The sequence below is a fragment of the Anopheles coustani genome, chromosome 2 (assembly GCF_943734705.1).
Source record: "Anopheles coustani chromosome 2, idAnoCousDA_361_x.2, whole genome shotgun sequence".
Lineage (NCBI taxonomy): Eukaryota > Metazoa > Arthropoda > Insecta > Diptera > Culicidae > Anopheles > Anopheles coustani.
Window position 1 is genome coordinate 93,911,730 of NC_071289.1, and position 20,529 is coordinate 93,932,258.

The window sequence follows — 20,529 nt, forward strand, 5'->3', positions numbered from 1 at the left end:
TTCATCGCTATCACAGAAGTGCGCAAAAGCGTGTAGTGTCACCGATCCCTGAAAAATGAAGTAAGGCATTGAATAGTTATCAACACAAAGCGTGTTACAGACATCTGCATTGCTTACTATATAAAAGTATATAAGCAATTATGTATTCCATTTGTGAGAGCGTGAATGAACGTATAATACAACCATGAAAATGATACCTTCGCCTTAGAAAAAACGGAGACCCACTAGTGGCGGTGGTGGTCCGCACCACCGGATCACCTTCGCTAGTTTTCCATACAAACTAGGCTTGCGGTTCCCCTTTTCTTTCTGCTGCATGCCAATCTAAGTAAATGCTGCGATTAAAGGATACTTTGTACGGAATCGGTGAAGCTACCCATTTATTTACATTATCCAAAAGTCGGCCCCCTTATTTATTATTACACACGACACACAGATTCCGTTTTCCGTCAGAAACACATTATGGGCTAGTTGTTTATGCACAGTTATTTTGTATTATGTTGCAATATTTGCCAGCAACACCTACAGTTATTTATCATAATCGTTTCCCCTACTGGCGCATAACGAGTTCACACCTCTTGTGTGGCAAATCGCAATAGTATCCCAGTTGTCTCCAAAGCTGCCGCCAGCCACTAGGCAAGTCAGCACACTCCTGGGCCCATGTCGTGCCCCTTTAAACCTTCGTTTTCCAGGGTGAACCGAGAACAAATTATTAAAATCAATAAAATAAAAATAAAAGCACGAACCACTGGCGAAGGATAGGCATTTCGCATCCGTCGACAAAGGACAACACTTGACGGAGCACTTTGTCTCACTCTACTGGAAGCTTCAAAGAATTTGATTTCTCCAGACACTTCAAGTTTGGATTTGGATAAGGAAATATGTGTTAAAGTTAAAGAAACACTTTCACTTTTGTCAACATAAACGTGCTCCTTCTTTGGCACAACAAGTTTATAAACTTATTCCTGATTATTTTCAGCTTGTTTTGTGAAATGGCCATGTACAGATAGTGTTGCTAATAGCAGTAGGAAACCAGACCCAAGTGAAACATTATATTTTTCCACTAAACAATATTCATAATTATACTTGCAAAACCCTTACCGGATTCTATAAGTAGTGTTGGAATAACATTAATGCACAATGCCTGTACGTCGAGGACACGTCGCTCCAAAAACGACTCTTATTGAGACAATTATTCGAAAATTTGATACACATAGTAAGTATATATGCCAACGACTACTAACGATAGCAATGTTACATAGCATAGCATAAGCTTTCTACTGCATGATGATGAGTCACACTCTAGTGCCTATTAATTTACTAAATAAAATATTGCCACCGTCGTCAATCCAGCGCTAATGCAATACAATGCTAATGTCACTTTGTTTCCATTTGCAGATCGCAGTTTTTTAGTAGCAAATGCACAACCAGAATCATGCCACATTATCTTCTGTTCGGACGGATTCTGCAAAATGACTGGTTTCACCAGAGCGGAAGTGATGCAGCGATCGGCTTGCACCGATTTCCTGCAAGGCCAAATGACATCCGTTGGTGTAATGGAATCTATCAAAGAAGCACTGAGAAAAGGCGAAGAAAAGCATTTTGAAATTCTTTACTACAGAAAAGACGGTAAGTTGCACTCTTTAAATCGAATGCCTTTAGAACGTTTCTTTGGGGACATGATAAGAACTATTCGCGGTTACTGAATAGAAAATGGTCGTATCGTGGCGATTTATTTCAAATAAACTAACTGATCAAAGTACCCTGCCACGTGATCGTGCACAAATGACTGTTATGATAGGATCCTAAAATTGTGTTTGCATGATCACAAAAGGTCAATTATGATATTCGCAAAATCATCATCAGATCGAAGGCATGCATGCAAACTGAAAACGTTTAGAGCATTATAATTTGCTTTTAAACCAACCATAACGTACGTTTTAGGTATTTACCAACGTGTCATTAAAACGATCAGGTTGTGTGTTTTGACAACTGATGAAAAGGACGACATTTTGACATTTGCAAAGCCTATATCGTTAACCCAGAAAGGACGAATTTACGCTTCAAGGGTTAACATTTTTTGGGTGCAATTTTTTGCTTATTGACCTGTATTTTTGAAATTATTGATATGATATATATTTCTATGAAAGCGTACACAAGATTTTAGACAAGAGAAAAGTGTTTAGCGTAGATTTGGTGCTTGAAGTGGGTGAAATTCGTGTAGTATGAGGTCAAGAATAACGTTTTTCAGCAGCTTGAATGTGTTATTAATCACGTAAACGGTAGCTTTTTCACAGTAAAACCGACTATCTCAAATTTGACAGCATCTTGTTTTTTAGTTAGCTTGAGGCAGTTTGACACAACACTTCACAAGTGTTCGTGCGCAGACTCGATTCTGCGTTGCCGTTGTGTTAATGCTGCTTTTCGTTGCACCCAGTTGATTCGTTGTTTACTTCGTTCTAAAACAAGCACCACCAGCAGCATCCACTGATAAGGAAGAAAAGAAATTGTCAGCTCGCGTAGTAATCTTATGAGCCTGCAATGAGTGTTTGCTCACCCACTATCTCGGACTGTGATCAAGAAGAAGGCAGCGTATCCAGTGCCAGGGGTATTAACAGGCTCCAGAACGTACAAATCGATGATACAATGAGGCCTATCCGACCGTACGTGACGAGCCAGCGCACCAGAAGCGACAGTGATATTACAGTGGAAACAAAGGATCAGGCGGATGACGAGGGAATTGTCGAATCGCCAGTGCTTCAGGATAGCCACACCGCAGAGATGGAGGAGCGACTGAGGCGCAAGCTTCAATTTTTCTTCATGAACCCGATAGAAAAATGGGAGGCCAAGCGACGTTTTCCGTACAAGTTCGTAGTGCAAGTGATCAAAATCGTGCTCGTGACGCTGCAGCTCTGCCTATTCGCACATTCCCGCTATATGCACGTGAACTATACGTGGGACAATACGGTCACCTTTTCGCATTTGTTTCTCCGCGGCTGGGACATCACAATGGAGGTGAACAATTATCCGCCCGAAACGGGCCCATTATCCGTGTACATGATCGACGAGTTCTTCCGAACCATAGACTACGCCGCGGCAGGATACGCGAATCTCCCGCAGGCCATCGGTCCGTACTCGTTTCCGACCGAGGACAACACGATGGCCCCGATGAGCCTGTGTCTGTACCGCTACAAAGACGGTACCATCTTTGGGTTCAACGAAAGCTACGTATTCAACCCGGAAATCGACACGCTTTGCGTGTACCTATACCAGAACGTCACCGTGAAGGGCAGCCAGGCGTATCTGCGCGAGAAAGATATACACATCAACTTCTCGGCGCTAGTGAAAGCGGAACTACGGTTTGCCATCAAAACAGTAAACTTCAAGGCGGCTGGGCCGATAACGGCGCCAGACTGTTATCGCTTCGATATTCTCATATTTTTCAACAACCAAGATCACGACGGTCAGATGACTCTCCGGCTCGAGGCGGAACCAACGCGCCTAGTTTGCCATGGCGACGTAGAGTTCATAAAGAACTCGCAGATCGACGATGCGCTCCGGAGCCTGCTGAATATACTTGTGATCGTGATTTGCCTCGTCTCGTTTGGGCTGTGTGCTCGGGCAATTTTCCGCGCCCAGCTGCTCCGGGTGATGACGTGCGACTTTTTCCAGCAAACCTACGGGAAAGATCTGAGCAGTGAGGGCAAATGGGAGTTCGTCAACATGTGGTACATCATGATCGTCTTCAACGACGTGCTGCTCATTATCGGATCCGCCCTGAAGGAGGAGATTGAACGGAAGCACTTCATCGCGGACGACTGGAACGTCTGTTCGCTTTTGCTGGGCGTAGGCAACTCGCTCGTGTGGTTTGGCGTCTTGCGCTACTTGGGATTCTTCAAAACATACAATGTCGTCATACTGACGCTCAAAAAAGCCACCCCAAAGATAAGCCGATTTCTGCTCTGCGCACTCATCATCTACGCTGGGTTTACCTTCTGCGGCTGGCTGGTGCTCGGTCCGTACCACATCAAGTTCCGATCGCTGTCCACCACCTCCGAATGCCTCTTTGCACTCATCAACGGCGATGACATGTTTGCCACCTTTTCGATCATGTCCGAGAAATCGTTAATGCTCTGGTGGTTCTGCCGCATTTATCTCTACTCCTTCACCAGCCTGTACATCTACGTTGTGCTGTCCCTGTTTATTTCCGTCATAATGGATGCGTACGATACGATTAAGAAGTATTACAAAGATGGGTTTCCGCAATCCGATCTGCGGCTTTTCGTTGGCCCAATCAACCCGAATGACTTCTCCAGCGGTGTGTTTCGAGACCACGAAGAGTTCGAGATGGAAGTGATGTCGCTGAAGGACGCCGTTAGGCGCTTATTTTGCGGCTGGAATCCGTCCAGCCGAGGCCCTACAGGATACACTTCTTTAATGCCCAAAGCTTCTACGAGCAACATTAACAACTAAACCAATTTATATACTTCTCAGTATCGTTACCTTACTATTTGTTACGAGCGTTACAATAAAATTTTACAAAATCTAACGACGCCTGCTCAGTTTGTCTCACATTATTTAAATTCCACACAAGCGTCATGCGGTGTGATGAAAGAAATTTGACATTAAGGTTTCATCATTTTTATTGGGTTCATTAAGCGTATTATACTTTTGACATAAATTTAAAGCATGCTTCGATGAAACGAGTATATTTTGCAAAGGAATTTCCATTCACTACTTCGTTGCATGATTGTGTGTGGTGTGTGTGAATGTTTTGGTGTTCTACGTTCTTAATTTCATCAGTTGTTCTACTGATTGCAATGTTAATATGCCGTTGAAAGTTACCTACATTTTTGTCCACTGTCCATCTGGATGGCTGTGTTTGAATAGAGGACTTATGCAAAATGCCATTTAAACAAGCAGGCACATGGCGGACTGGCGCGGAGCTAAAGCACAAAACCATATACGAGCTGAGGTTGGCGTGGGACTATAATGTGCCGGTAGGAATTTTTCCATAAAAATTCCGTGTAAAACACACATGCGTTTATTTTATAATAACGAGAACCCCCTTTCATAGTTTTCATCACGTAGAAATCTATCTAAATATTACTTTTCCTTCCTTCGCAGGCACCAAGTTTCTATGCTCGGAAGTCATCGCTCCCATACGTTCCGAAGTGGATGACATCTCTCTGTTCATTATCAACTTTGAGGATCTCTCGAATCCGTCGAATCCCGAGCCCATAGAACAAGTAAAGTTAAGCAAATGTAAGTTTCCTTCCACATAAACTTTTGTAGTGACACAGATTCCACCTAAAATCACTCGCTCTTTCTATTGACTCACGACAGTTGACAAAGCCAGAGCTAGCTTTCGACAATCATTCCGAATCGGCCATATAGCATTGCGAGATCGTGGTCTACGATTAGCGGGTTACCTCACCCCTCCATCGGACGCTACTCAGGAGGATGACGAAATTATTGCACCAAAACACACAATAGAAAGGTAACAATACCACCACTTCCAGCGTCCTACAACAAAGCCATCCATGATCGAGAATGATCGAGAGTAATTGATATCTATTTTTCATTTCCAGTGTGCCAGCTAACCAGAAAACGGTTCTCAAGGTGCAAGGAAACATATGGGCGCCAATGTCCACACCTGCTCTTACAAGGACGAAAGAATTGGAATGTCTTCCCCACGACATGGATACCCTTAGCGGGCCTGGGGAGATTGTGATCACTGCTCCAGATGTAGGGCTCCCTTTTCCAATCATCGCGATTATGCGAATAGCAATTTAGATTTCAATATTCCCTTTCATTCATCCGACCATTTCAACTATTTTCAATTTGCAGACGAGGAAAAATGTGGTACTGGAAAGCAAGGAGCACATTTCATCAAAAGAGATGAAACCGGAGTTTGTCCAAACGAAGAGCTTAGACTTTGAAGCACAATTCAAATGTAAGTGCAATTTACCATCCAGTACGCCACCACACCCTTTGTTTTTTTTCTTTCTCCTGCCGTCTATCCACATTTCCTTCTCTCTCTCAACTGATCCTCTCTTCTGCGTGAAAGGATAGGTATTGGATTTGGTTTAACTACTTTGAGTGTTTTATACTTCATATACTTTGAAATCAACAAACATCTTGGTTGGAAAAGCTTCCATTAGTTCGTCACATTTTGCTTTTAATTAAAACGTGCAGAGTTGCTCCCTTTCCCCCGAAAATTGAGAGAAACCTCCAACTACTAGCACCATGTTTTCGCCAAAGGGAAAGTCACTTGACATGACGATAACAGTTTGAATGGCTTCATTTTCGTGTATTTAACATTGATTTGTGTGTCTTGTGCTGCATATTTAAATTAAAAAAAGGTATAATACATGTTGTAAAGCTTATTATCATTTTGCATTTGCTTTTACAACGTTTGTTTTTAGCGCCCAAAAGTTCCCGATGTGTGCGTGGGGTGAAAACATCTCGTGTTGTATGCAAATTTATAAACCGCAAAATACCGATTGTGTTGAACTGGTGGTTAATCTTGCAAAGCAACCGATAAAATTCGATTTTCGGAATGAAAATTGCCAATTTTTTTGACAAAATATTAACATTATGAAGACCATACCCTTTCCATACAACAAAAGCGTACCGGGAGATTGCCATTGCCAGTGTGAATTTACCAAGACAACTCGTTTCTTTTTTGACAACTTTGGTTTGATCTGTGAAATAACTTGTTCTGATTTTGGTTACTTTGTAGATGTGGAAAGCGCTAAACTTATTCGCTGTTTCGAAAATACACATTCCCAAACAAGCCGTGGATTCGTAGAAAAACGTGCCCATACGGTAGACGATTTTATGAGAGGTAAACATATTTATGTTCGGTTCTCGAATAATACCCTTTAAACAAATAACAAAACAAAAAACCAAAAATACAAAATCATCTACTCGCCACCTTTTTTAACGATTTGATTCTATATCTGCCTACTTGCGAGCACGCCCGATAATCATATATATATACATAAACTTTTATAAAAAAAAAAAAACAAACGTCTTAAGCAGAAACCAAACAGAATGTAACAACTTCATCAGAATGTCTATAAAAAAAAGTCGCATTTCAACAATATGCTTGTAGCCAACCTGAACAAAAACAGGCACCATGCGTCTCACCAAGTGCCGTATGCTGCTTTTGCTTCTAGGTCAATGCACTAAAATGCCGTCACGAGTTTGCTTTTTTTTCTGCGATCTTCATCCTGCCATGATCGCAAACTGTCCGCAAGGAGATGATGAAGAATACAATTTTCGTAACGAAGCACTCTTTTTTACCGTAGCAAGGCCTTGTTTAAAGCGCTTTCGTCCCCTACGACCCTCGCTGCCCAACACACCTATGCAATGTACAGAGAGCAACATAAAAATAATGCACAGTGGACAGTGAGACGGGACTCAAAAATTGCATCGTCTGTCGCTCCTTCAATCCCTTAAACAAAAACCCCCCACTCTATCAACAGCAGCCTCATATATTATTTGTTTGGAGAAATTAGCCTATCCAACGCACGAAACACTTACGCGCCACGGTCACGTGCTTGAGAAAAGCTCAACGAAAAACATGTTTCAAACCTAATAACATGTTGTCCTCCCCCAGCAACACACATTCACAAACCCCACACACTGTATATTGCTGAACCGCACACACCCGATCTAATATACGCCCCAAGGATTTGAATAACAAGCCCACGTTGCCTTCGAATTGCATGCCCTTTTGCTACCCCATAGATCATTTTCGTTCGAGATTGTAGATTGCGCCACAAATACCCACAAACCGGTACACCAACTAAAAACTATGTTCGTTCTCTATATACATAATATATACATAATAATTTATCGTTTCAATACAATAATTTGCTATGGACAAAAAAAAACATATTCTGTTCCTTTCAGCAGCAATGATAACACACTGATCTGTAAAAGCTTTATATTGAAAAGGGGTATATTTGCTATCGTTGAACATTTTCATTATTTTAGTTTGCTGGCTGAAAACTGTATAATATTCAATCAAGAATCAACCTTTTTTTATTGTTGCTGAAACATTCATCAACCCGCGAGGTGAGTAACAGTTCCGATCACAATATTTGTTATGCCTGTGCAACTGTAACACCTGTCCTCCTCGTAATCCTAGTTGCCGTGTGTCCCTTGGTCCTCTCTCCCCCACCATTTACCTTATTTTATTTGTTTCTGTTCCTCAGCATCCTTCTAAAATCCTGCCTCTCCCCGCTTTTTCCACCCCCTTCGTTCGTTTTGTCTCTATCTCCAGGCTTTAAGTGTCCGTGGTTGTTCTGTCATATCGGCTACCCCGTAACACACCTTACAGATGGGCGTGTGTGGCGTGGCTGAATTTCACTAAACCGCTCGCGTTCTGGCTTCCGATGAATCTTATAGCGATGGCCATGTGTTTCCAGTTCGTACATCTAACTCTTGCTTTTATACTGTTGAATGTTCCTTTCTAGTAGTAGTATTACATTTTAAAGCGTGTTACTGAACGGAATATTGTACAAAAATAGTTTTCTCCAGTCAGTCACACGGTTTAGGGATCATGCAAGACAACTTATGAGTAAATCATTGCAAACACAATAGCAAAATGTTATTGGTTTCGTCATTTGTAATTGTCATGAGTAAAAGATCCATTTTTGCAATTTTAATTAACCTCAAGAAGAACAAAAACCATTACTATGGCACAATCAAAAACTGAGATTCAAATTGTATTTATAATAAATGCACCAAACAAAAGCACGTATCAACACACTGTACACCAGTTTTATTTGCGACGCTCTTTTTGTGATCAATACTAATCAAAGCTTCCAACATTTGTTGACAAAAAAAAATGCAGATCGACACACGATCACTTTTGAAACACAATATTCAAAAACCCTAGATAGAAAGACAAATAGTTCAATAGTTCCGGTTTTTTGTTTTTGTTTCAATAGCAACTATGCAAGAGTTACATGTTCAGTTGCGTGTTGTTGTGGTTCGTTGCTGCTCAAAATGTTTGCAGTTTTATACATTGCTGCTGTCCGTAGTGTAAATATTGAAATACAATTCACTTTTAATGCTCCTTTTCTCTGACTAACTGTAACCCTCCGAACCACTACTCTGCCGGGATGTATGCACTAAACCAGATTTAACTAACCACAGTGAATGTGCGGTTCCGTGTGTTTCTTTCCGTTCCGTTCCGTTCTCCCTACTCCGCAGGTCCCGTCAGTCATAACGCCAGGTTGTACTTTCCCTACGTGTCCTCGGAAAGCGATCTTCAACGCTACAAGGCAGTCCCGTTGAAGCAGACAAACAATAGTAGCGCCGCTCAGGACGCGAGGACCAGCTCATCACTTTCAAATGTGCCTTCAGATTCGCTAAAAACAAAGGTACATATATCTACATATATAAATATATCGTATCGCTCTGTGTTGCTAAACATTCGCGTCCCAACTTTGGCTTGCCTTGTGGCCGGGTCTGGCGCGCTGCTTGTTTTTTTTTTTCATTTTTCCATTTTCTGTGTCATTTCTATTTACATTATTATATCCCTAAAACCTATTTGTGCAAACAGGACAATGGCTCTGGCAAATATTTCCAAGGTACGCGGCAAACCATTAATATGGGGGAGAAGGTGGCACAGGTAAGGGAACAAAACTGGAAAGGGAGAAGAAAAAAAAAACACACACACACACCACACACACACACACACATTTTGCGGGGAGGGAAAGAAATGAAATGCCAAGATTGAGACGCACTTTCTACATTATCCTTACGCGGTGTGTGTGTTGCACCGAAAATTTTACCCAAAACAAAATCACTCCAAAATAGACAAACTCCTCCTCCTCCTCCTCCTCGACAAGTATGAAATTTAGAAACCGAAACTAAAAACAAAATGCATCCGCTTGCAGCTTGCAGCTTTGCGCTTAGTTGATTCCTTGTTATCCTGTTTTCTCAATTGTCCCAGAGCCCTGTGATTATGTAAAACAACCTATTTGGCACTCCTCTCGAAACTCCCGGAGAGTTCAGAATCAATTGAAAAACCCCCATTGAGGTGGCAGATGCGAGTGGCGGCATTCGTGCCATGTGAAGGGGGTTTGGAAGGTGGGCGGCCACAGATGCCACCCGTGCGCCCACCCATTCCGCGAGGTAGTAGTGGGCGAGTAGAGTAGAGCTGCCAGAAGTAGAAAGTCTCACGTCTCATTTCTATCACACCTGTTATGTGCGCACCACACCACCACTGTTGTCTGTGTGTTTGTTTGCCGCCTAGACCCGCCAGCCAGCCAGCCAGCCAGCAAGCCAGCCGACATGCCAAGAGCAACCAAACGAATGTCCTTTTTGCGTTCCGTTTTCCTTTTTTCTTTTTTGCTTTTCTCCGCACACACCACACCACACGTAACCGGGTAAGTAGTCGCTTTGCATGTCTGCGTGCGCTTGTTGCCAGTGTAGTGTGCTGCTCTACTTCAGAGTCCTAGGTCCCACATAAATCCCTGTTCCTCGGGCCGTTTGTGTTGGCCCCTCTGTGTGTGGTAATGGTACTCTTCTACTCGGCCTCATCTGCTCCCGGCGTTCCCGGTCTCTGGTCCCGCCCCGCGCCCGTTGCATTTTCTCGTCTCGCGCGCGCAGTTCGAGAGAACGAATCCTATTTGTAGCCCCCGAACACACATTCGCACAACATCCCCCCGCGCGCCCGCCCGCCCGCCCGCCTAGGATAGAGCCCAGGACCAAATAGTGTGTGTGTGTGCGTGTAGGTGGGTGGTCTACGATTCCCTCTTCAAGTCAAGTGCAGAAAGAACCACCATCTCCGACACTCGGCAGGCAGGCATGCCACCAGTGGAAGTAAAGCCATCCGTACGCACGGTGGTTGGTTGTTGTCCTAGAGCCTTCTCTAGGCCAGTTGGGGAGCAGCAGTGCTGGCAGCTGGAACGACTGGTTCAAGCTTAGTCGTTGGCTCGCTTTTTTGGGGGATTGGTGTCCGTTTGGTGGTGCCTCTATAGTTGCTCGTTGGCTGATTGAAACCCCCACACACCACCGTGTGATTGAAATGTTCTTGCACAAGACCACAAGAGTCAGGGTGCTTAGTTGTTCACCGGAAGCGGATTGGTGCGCATCTTAGTGTTGGCAGGCCCTACAAGCAAAGAGCAAAGTCCCGAGAACGAAGCCTGGGGCCGATCGGTTCCAGCACACATATCAAAAAAACATAATTATATAATATTGTTGCCTACCACCTTCGTACGGTACCTACCTAGCCAGTTCCCATTTCGTTGACCTAAAAGCCATCATTGTGTGTTTCGTGTGAGATCATTCGTCATAAAGTCGTGTTATTGCTTGGCGAACCTAACCCACTCACTCTCCTGTTATTGCCGTTACTAATGGTCGTTAATCTGTGTGGTGTGGTGTGGAATGGACACAAAAGTGTTGTTGTTGTCTGACCGCTCGGAGTGAAACATACGCATGTGTTGTTGCTGCGATACCTACGGTTAGGAGCTTAATGAACCAACAGAGGCACAAATAGTCTCGCTTGACGTGTGTGTCCCCTCGCATCGGAAACGGTGGTTGGTCGTGTCGTTGTGGATCACCCGACGAGGCTAGTTGCACATAGAAAAGATAGCGTGATAGCGAAAATAAACAGCGCACCACCCGACCCGACCGACCTCCCCCCTTCATCACCACAGGTAGCGAGGAAAAAGTATGTTGGCAAAACCATGTCCGAGGCAAGTTTGCGGGCCAACTCGTGCGTCGAATTGTCCGAGATACGCAAGCTAGACAGTTTGCTGCGGCAGTGCGAGACGCTAAGCTACGACGACCTGTCCTCGGGTAGCAATGGGGAGCGCGAGCTAGAGGACTACATGGAGCAGCGGAAGCGGGTCCGGCAGAGGCGCAACTCTTCCGGCAGTTGCATCTGCACACCGCCGACGACGACGCACAACAAGTCCAGCCTGTCGTTGCTGACGAATCTGAGCTTCCTCCGGGGTGCCAGGAAGATTATGGGTGCGGTGAATGGGCACCATCACCATCACCATCACCAGGGTGGTCGGAAACCAGCACCAGGCGCCTCCACCGAGCAGCAACACTGTGCCGTGATGCTTCCAGCCTTGGACCACCCGGAGGACTGTTGCTGGCTGCTGTCGCAGAAGTCGTTTACCACCAAGAGCTGCTCGAACCTACCGAAGGGTGTGTGCCTGCACCATGGGCAACTGCTCTGTCCGCCGGCCATGTCCGACAAACAGCGCTATCAGCACGCGGCGGACAACTTCTTCAGCCTGTCGGAGAGCCTGCTGTCGAACTTACGCAAACCACGGACGTCCCATGCGGGCTGCCGAAATGCGTGCGGCTGGGAGGGGCTTTCGCACCCGCCAGATCCTGCCACCAATCCACCACCGATACGACTGGACGAGTCAGCCGACCCTCCGCCACCCAACACTACGCACGCGGAAGAACGGTGCCCCAATGCCACCGAGGTTGAAAAAGACGAGCCGGAAGAGGACAATCGGATAGTGAACATCATAGAAACGCCGAGCATCGTGCCGATTTCGATCCGGAGCCTCAACAGTGCCCTGTCCGATCGGCTCTGCTACACCGCCCGGGGGGCTCAGCAGCGGTCGTTCGACAACAAGTCGGACAAGTCGGTGACCCACTCGCAAGCGAACAGCGTCAAGTCGCGCTCGAAGTTCTCGCCGCTGTCGCGCAAGGTCTCGCATAAGACCAACAGCTTCGACACGGAGCCGGCCGAGGGGGCGAAAGAGTCGCTGCTCGGGCACAAGTTTGAAAAGATACTTCCAGAGCCGGTGGAAACAGTAAGTCCCCCGTAGAGCGTAGACGTTGATCGTTGTTCTCGATATCGTTGTTTGTGTGCCCCGTTTTTTGTACGTACATATTTATTTTCGGAGCAAAGTAGGCGAGGCAAGCAGCATCAAGTAGCAAGTGTAGTGGCAATACCATAATTAACCGTTTCGATAATCCCGCATTTTTTTTGGAGAGAAGGACTGAAAATGGTACAATGACGGACGGTGTGAAACACACATTATCGATGCCGCGCACGTCAGAAGGGCCTTGGAGCTCGTCGACGAGTGTGTGCTAGCAATGAGTGAACCTTTGCGGAAGGTCACGACACCCAAAATTCCCCTGAGGTCAGCTGTAAATACGGTAGCACCTTTGGTGTGTGGCACGTTGTCCCCTGGGCGTCCGTTGAAGAGACGGGGACATAAATGTTTCCTTCGCCAGGCTCGCCAGGCTGCAAAAGGCATTGAAAATGGAACCGGCAGACCATCGGGCTCAACGCCATCACCAACCAGTGCCTACTACGTGCCAGCCCTCGTACCGGGCTAAATTATGTTTACGACCCATAATCCCCAGTTGTATTGTAACTGGTTGCTTTGATTAATACACACCATCTGTTTTTGTAGGCATGGCGACACATGGCGGTATACCATATACGCGTTTTGCTTGGCAGAACCACGAGCACGTACGAGGAGGTGGCGTGAAAATCATTTGCCGATTGAAAAATGAATAATTTCTAATGATTATTCTCTGCTCCGATGGGCAACCCGCACGCCTCTCTGTCATGTGCCAGCGCAATGTTCTGCTGCCCTCCTGGCAAAAGGCAAACAAGAATCCGAGCGCACCGATAAAATGACGACGACGAACCACGGACACGAGAGTGCAAGTCCTTGTTTTCCTGGTGGGAAAGGATACACACAGAATCACCAACACATGTGCACGACGCACGGACGGACGGAACATTTTCTCTCATCGAACCGCCAAGAGTCGGCGCCTTCCCCTTTCAACTACTATAAAATTTACACACACACACACAAACGGGCGAGCAAAACGAAAGGATACCCCACGACCGGTCTCGTGGTGGTAATCCGTGAATTTCCGTGTCCATATTGGTGTAGGCTGCTATCCCTCCCTATGCACACACATAACGCGAACCGAGCGAATCTCGGGTACGGAAAAGCGGGTGTTCTCTTCCGTCCACATGGTGGAAAGATGTTTCTCCCCAGGACAATGAGTTAGTGAAGAGCGAGAACCGTTACTGTGAGGACGCAACGCTTTTACTACTTACTCGTCGTCCTACGAGTTCCAGAGCCCATTAAGGCGGTGCGCGCTACGAGGCTTTTGAGTAGAAAGGCTCAATTTTACAACCATTACACACGCCGTGCATCCTTCCCCCAGTTGGCCACTTTTAATCGCTGCGAAGTGAACGTTCAAACGGTCTCCATTTCAGTGGTCTCCTTGGTGGTCAAGTCCTTGGTTCTGCGAAATCGAAAATCCGTCCTTTCCCGTCGTTCGATTAATGATTGCGCTTTTGCCCCGAGACTCGGGACCAATGATGGCGTGAAACATATCCTTGCCACCGGGGTGCACACGTAGGTGGCGCGCGTGGTGTGTGCTGTAGACACGGAAATCAATAACCATTCACTCCTACCATCGACTACTCTCGAGTGTAGTACGCGAGTGCTAGAACATTTGTGTGGTGCCCTGTTCCGTTTTGCGACGGAATAAAATCGTCCAACGGACCGGATTTTGCAGCAGGCAGGCAGTGCCACCCCCGTTCGGTTAATTGGCACGCATGGGCGAAAAAAAATATGTTTTCTATGATTTCGAGAATCCAGCATAGAGATTGAAAGGCAGAGAAATGGAGAGCGAGACGTGAGAGAACTATGAATCGCGAACAAATTTGGGCAAGGGTGAATAGCATCTACAAAGTGTACTATAAAATCCAAAAATCCAGTCGCGTACGAATATTACAAAAAGCGAAGCAAACGAGAGAGAAGGGGAGTGCTTCCAGTAAGAAGAAAGTTTAATGTCAGAAGCACCATTTGCTCAAACCATGAACATATGCATCAGGTATTATTGCCTCATCAGCCCAACGAGAATCAGTCCATTTTGTCCACTTGTATGAAGACAGTTTTCGCCGAGTTTTCCTTTCAACTTTGTTACGCCAAACCGGGAAGAAGTATACTCTTTCATCGTATTTAAAAATGCTCAATCCAATTTGCTAACGCTGCTAATAGCTGCCCGGCTGGATACATTCTTCAGTAGGTACTCGTAGTAGAGCACAGCAAGTTTAGTATATCGCTGCAAGAGCCAAAAAAGCCAAAGCCTTCATTTTATACTGCTGCTTGCGCGTTTTCGCGTACCCATATTCCAAAAGCTGAGCCAAGGCTGTGTGCGTGTGGGTGTATGTGTGTGCGTTTGTGTGCGTAAATGTGTTGATCCTGGAAACGCAACCTATCGCAAAAGCAAAGGCCTCACACAAAACGGAAGCATTTATGAATAAGGTTTACACTGAGGACCGCAAACTCCAAAGATCACTTTCTTCGTATGTCATGAAGATGAGCAGGGCACACAGTCAGGATCAGACCAACATACCGCTAATAGTCACGACGAACGAGATCGGTGCCAAGCCGAGCTCCTCCACCGCCACCAGTCTCGATTCCGCCTTCAAAACCAAATCCTGCCGGAGCTTCGTGCGCCAATCGAAGCTTAACTATGAACATCGCAACAAATCGGTCCCGCAAAATTTGCAGGTCTGTCTGTGAGGTGTTTGAGAGGGTTTCTCGCTCACCTTTCGCCAATCATCGCCGGTGAAGGAGCTGTGACCAGTTCCTCCCGGTGCGCGCGACTCTTTTACTGACCCCTTTCATGTACCTTTATTATGTATATTCTTCTGCATTCTGCTTACGCCTCCCCACCTCGCAAAACCACCTACTACAAATGGCAACCGGTGCCCGGTGCCTCCCAAAAAAAAAAAAAAAAAACAACCGGACAGGCACAGGAAAAGTGGTCCAGCGTTCGGCTCAGTTCGGACTCGAAGAAAAATCAAATCAAAATTGAAAACCATATCTCCACACACTCCAATTTGAACCTCAATGGGCTCAGTGGCGACAAAGCCAACCTGGGAAAAGAGGTAACTATATTCATCCACACTTCGATCTAGCCACCCGCCTCCCCTTGCCCCCTCATATATGCTGCTATCGCGCCCTCTTGCCACACTCCCGCTCTGCTACGCTAGTAGGTAGCGCTTGTTTCAAGTACGGCTCTAAACATCCCATACCTATGGCTTTCCCGCAGGCCTCTATATGATTCTGCTTTACTCTCTCATTATTATGCTGCACGCAACCGCCACAGTTGTACACAACTGGTCCGCGCCTCAGTGTGTACTAGAATAGTGCTATAGTCGCCGCCTCAGAGCTGATAAAGCGCTTGACAAGTGCGCCCTTTTCTTGCCCTCGCCCTTGGGAATTGTCCTTGATTTGTCGTTTGATAGCCCGCCCGCTTGTGAAACTCTACTATCGATTATCGCCTGCCAACACCTCTCTCCCACCTTCCTCTGCTCCTCTGCTATCTGCCTGCCGTGTACGTAACAACAACGGATCAGTACTGCGCAGGATACTAAGCGTGTACTTCCGTGTGCCACAACATGCCAGCAGCGACCGCTTTGTGGGCCAATATTCAATTCGATCGATGTTTTAGCCAATGACCAACCTCCCCCCTACACTCCGAAAAGACCGAATCGATGGCAAATGAACACCATAACTTCGGCAATAGAACCCCCCAATCCCCCGATCCTTCTCGACAATCACTAAATAGTACGACTCACGTTTCTTCTTGCTTCTCACTTTCTCTCCTTCTCTCTCTCTATCTTTTAACCCGTCAATCGGTTAATATAGGTACTATCGCTTGGCGCGGACGTCCTGCCGGAGTACAAACTGCAGAGCCCCCGTGTTCACAAATGGACAATACTGCACTACTCACCCTTCAAGGCGGTCTGGGATTGGATAATCCTCTTGTTAGTTATGTACACAGCAATATTTACACCCTACGTGGCTGCGTTTCTGCTTAGCGAGCCGGACTACAACTCACGGAAGAATCGAAAATACGCCGATGATCCAATTGTGATAATTGATTTAATAGGTAAGCCCTAAACCTGGTTGGCCCGCAAAAATCGGGGCTTTGCCTCGAACAACACGCAATTGGCGTCAACAACTCACGGTGGTTTTCTGATTTTCACCCCCTTTTCTCTTCTACAGTTGACGTAACCTTCGTTGTTGATATATTGATAAACTTTCGCACGACGTTCGTGAATGGGCAGGACGAGGTAGTGTCGCATCCGGGACGGATCGCCGTGCATTATTTGAGCGGCTGGTTTCTCATAGATCTGGTCGCGGCCATACCGTTCGATCTGCTTCTCGTGGGAAGTGACACAGACGAGGTAATTGCCATGTTTGTTATCCGAAACCAACAACGAAAAAACACGTTGACCTTTGAGAGACGTTTGTATATGTCTGTGTTGCGTACTGCGAGTCATGTAAAGGTGTATATCGGGCCTCTGTAGCTCAGGGGGTAGCTTCTTCAAATCCATGATCTCAAACTTAAGACTGGGAAGCATTGGCTTTTGAGTAAAAAACTAACATGTCGTTTGATGCTGGTTTGATGCTGAATCTAATAACATAATCCCCTCAATTAACCGCAAACTTGGCCGTCGTCGCTAACGTCGTTGGACCGGTTTATCAGATATAAGACGACAAGATTTTTTTAGATTTATTGCAAAAACTAGGGACACAAACCTAATCGCTTACCAGTGTTATAAACAAAAATGTCAAGCCTAACTATGCTCACAACGATACAACGAACTTCTTTATCTTATTTCTTTGTAACTTAGGAAAAGTGCTCGCTATGCAGCTGATATTGATTAAGAAAGGCAAATATTTCCAACTAGAGCCGCTTTTCCTATCGCTACCAGTAATTTTGAGGTGAAATATATCAACCTTAGCGCGTTTTGTTTTTTTTCTTTTATGATTTAGTTTCATTTTACCGTGGATATATTTCATAGCAACCATTTGCATAGAAAGGGCTCGCGATTTGAATTACTAATTTCCTCTTTTTCTCTTCTCACCCTTGGTGTTTTATATTATCTTTCTCTAGTTTTATATCGTGTTGTTGTTGTTTTTTCTGTTTCTTTTCTTTTTGAGATCCATCACTAATGGCAAGTTGTCGGTGCAAACCCGCAATCAAAGTCCCCAAAGCATTGAGCACTAGATCTTGGACGTTCATAACTCTAACCGGACTAGTATACCAGTCACAGGAGCATTTTTATCATGATACTTGTAGTCATCACTCTGTAATCATTTTGAACTACGTTCTAGAGGCTGTTTTCCATGTATCGAAACATAATAATATCCAATATTCTCTATTTTACTTCTTACTCATGGATTGCTAGCATTCTTTTAACTCCTTCTTTGCTACGGTTATAGAAATTTCAGCATGTACTACATGAAAATCAAATAGAATTTTGTGGTTGTACCTTCAACCAATTGCTTTTCTAAAACTAATCTAGATTGCAATCTCTAGCCAAGTCAGCACACAACCAAATACTTTTTTGGGTTATCATTTTGTTTATCGGTTATGCTCTCGTCCGTTCTACCGTGTTGTTCTATCGAAATTCACAAGGAAATGCATACATGCCTTACACCTATGACAGCTAACAAAACCCCTTATCCTAAACACAGTGCAGCACTAAAAAAAAGGTGGCCCTTCAATATCTCAATGGGTTTATGTTACACACGACATGTGTCCTCCTCCCATTGTTGTATCGGTGAAGTTCTTCTCTCGGAGTTTCGTTCCGAGCAACATATGCCAGAGATGGAGAGTTACACAGTTATAAGAATGATATATTCTATTCTTCCTTACTTCTCCACCAAATAACTATTCCTTACCATCATCCTATTACCCATAAATTGTATTGTACTAAATGACGCCAGTTTTTGTATTTTACAGCTTGGCTTGGACAAAGATGAGGTATTGCACTCGAGATTTTGGAAGTATACCTAAGTCTTTCGTTTTTCAACATACATCCTACTGTTTTCGAAAACGTTTAAAACTGGATTCTGCAATGTTACACACCAAAAGCTAATAATCACTATTGTTTGTTTCTGAGTTGCATTCCTGTTTTCGAAAAAGACACATATACACATCAACACCAACACATAGTAACACATGGCAAAAAACAGGTTGAACATGAGTCATTGATAACACACGTATACTATGCGCTTTTTCGGTTATTCCATCTACCCTGTAACAAAATAACAATATCCTTCAATCTAAATCTAAGACCAGCAAAATGTTTCACTATTTATGAAATCATTTGCTTTAGTTCTGCAAATGCTATTACTAGCTATATTATGTATTCTATTGCATACAGCCTGTTTGCATTTACATTTAGACCAATGCCAGATACCAATACCAGATAGTTCCAGCCAAGTGATATTATTATCTTTAAAACAAATCAATGAAACAAAAACCACACAATCACGCATGTTCATAATATTATCATAGACCAAATGATGCTGCCATGCTATACGTTTTCACTTAATCGTAGAGCAGTTTCATTTTACCTCTAGTTTAGAATAATTAATCTTTAATAATTGGCATGCTCATTATTTAAATATTTCTCTCTTGTAACCCTCTCATAACAAAATATTGTTATTCTTATCCAAATATTCCCTTAAAACAAAACCCCCCATTAGAAAGTTGGTAATGTAGTGAACGATTGAACGTAGATAGAAGTATTGCCTTCGGCCTTAAGTTAAAACATGTAAAACAACATTGTGTGCAGATTTAGATGAACTCTAGTCGAGCCGGATTATTTTACCTCAAAAAAACTGAGTATTATTATGCTATGTAGATTTCTAAACAACTATTTAAAATGACAATATGCGCGGCTTCGTATAACGATCCAGAAGAATACCAATTTCCTTCCACTGAACCACATCATAGGACCTAGCCTTCGGTTTGGAAAACCCGATTTCTTAGGAACACTAGAAAAAAAACATAGTGTTCAGAACGGAACGGCTGGTTTGAATTGTGTAAATTTGTAACGAGTAGATTCGAGTAGGCTGTGCGTTTCTTGACTGCGTTTCAAGGGTGCAATTTTTGACCAACGCAGCAGGCTAGATTAAGTTTTTTTCTATATCGTAGCACTCTCTTGCGTTTGGATAGTGGCACGAGAAGCACGCGTTTACCATTTTTAAAATAAAACACAACATAGGAATTAGAGGAAACTAGCAGCGATTGTTTCAAGAGGGAGTTTCGAACAAAACACATAGCATTAAATAACCCTCACATATCATATAGCTACCCTAATTTATCGGAGAGTACAAAGACACTTCAACCGTAAATAAACAGAGAAACAAACTTCCGGAGCAGTAATGGAATCTGGTTGTTGTTGGTTTAAATAATATGTTTAATTTTTTAACCAAGTGCTTGTTTGATTGCCGCATTTAACTCACCATAATGCAAATTTTAAATAAACACAAAAAAGGTTTCCGTTTTCTTGTCACACAGAACAGCAAGAAACGACATCATGAAGCATTTATAATAAACTGTGCTACTTTTGTGTCAATGCTTTACGAATAGTGTTTCGTAAATTTCAGTTGTTTCTTTGTTACAGTTTTTATATCCTCACCTAAACTAGCCTTGCTCTCTTTTAGTATTGTTTGATTAGTTGCATTTTTT

The 20,529-nt window shown here is 44.2% G+C and overlaps 3 protein-coding genes across 4 annotated transcripts in view; 2 read left to right on the top strand and 1 right to left on the bottom strand.

Moving 5' to 3' along the window:
• Nucleotides 1-20,529, bottom strand: part of LOC131265977 (rho guanine nucleotide exchange factor 18) — a 47,503-nt gene that overhangs the window by 17,336 nt on the left and 9,638 nt on the right. The window lies entirely within an intron of this gene.
• Nucleotides 1,138-20,529, top strand: part of LOC131265978 (potassium voltage-gated channel subfamily H member 6) — a 25,076-nt gene continuing 5,684 nt past the window's right edge. Inside the window, exons 1-12 of the mRNA XM_058268304.1 lie at nucleotides 1,138-1,213; nucleotides 1,396-1,626; nucleotides 5,125-5,262; nucleotides 5,344-5,497; nucleotides 5,589-5,745; nucleotides 5,848-5,953; nucleotides 6,743-6,847; nucleotides 9,229-9,398; nucleotides 9,581-9,649; nucleotides 16,686-16,929; nucleotides 17,046-17,227; nucleotides 18,793-18,813. Coding sequence (XP_058124287.1) covers nucleotides 1,138-1,213; nucleotides 1,396-1,626; nucleotides 5,125-5,262; nucleotides 5,344-5,497; nucleotides 5,589-5,745; nucleotides 5,848-5,953; nucleotides 6,743-6,847; nucleotides 9,229-9,398; nucleotides 9,581-9,649; nucleotides 16,686-16,929; nucleotides 17,046-17,227; nucleotides 18,793-18,813 — 1,653 coding nt within the window. The remainder of the gene's footprint in view (nucleotides 1,214-1,395; nucleotides 1,627-5,124; nucleotides 5,263-5,343; nucleotides 5,498-5,588; nucleotides 5,746-5,847; nucleotides 5,954-6,742; nucleotides 6,848-9,228; nucleotides 9,399-9,580; nucleotides 9,650-16,685; nucleotides 16,930-17,045; nucleotides 17,228-18,792; nucleotides 18,814-20,529) is intronic.
• On the top strand, nucleotides 2,539-4,540 carry LOC131267251 (mucolipin-3-like). Its single transcript, XM_058270075.1, has one exon. The coding sequence runs from the start codon at nucleotides 2,539-2,541 to the stop codon at nucleotides 4,468-4,470; it is 1,932 nt and encodes a 643-aa protein (XP_058126058.1). The 3' UTR covers nucleotides 4,471-4,540.

What these genes read in the sequence shown, in the direction of transcription:
- LOC131267251 (XM_058270075.1), top strand. Translation starts at nt 2,539, where the DNA reads ATGAGTGTTTGCTCACCCACTATCTCGGACTGTGATCAAGAAGAAGGC.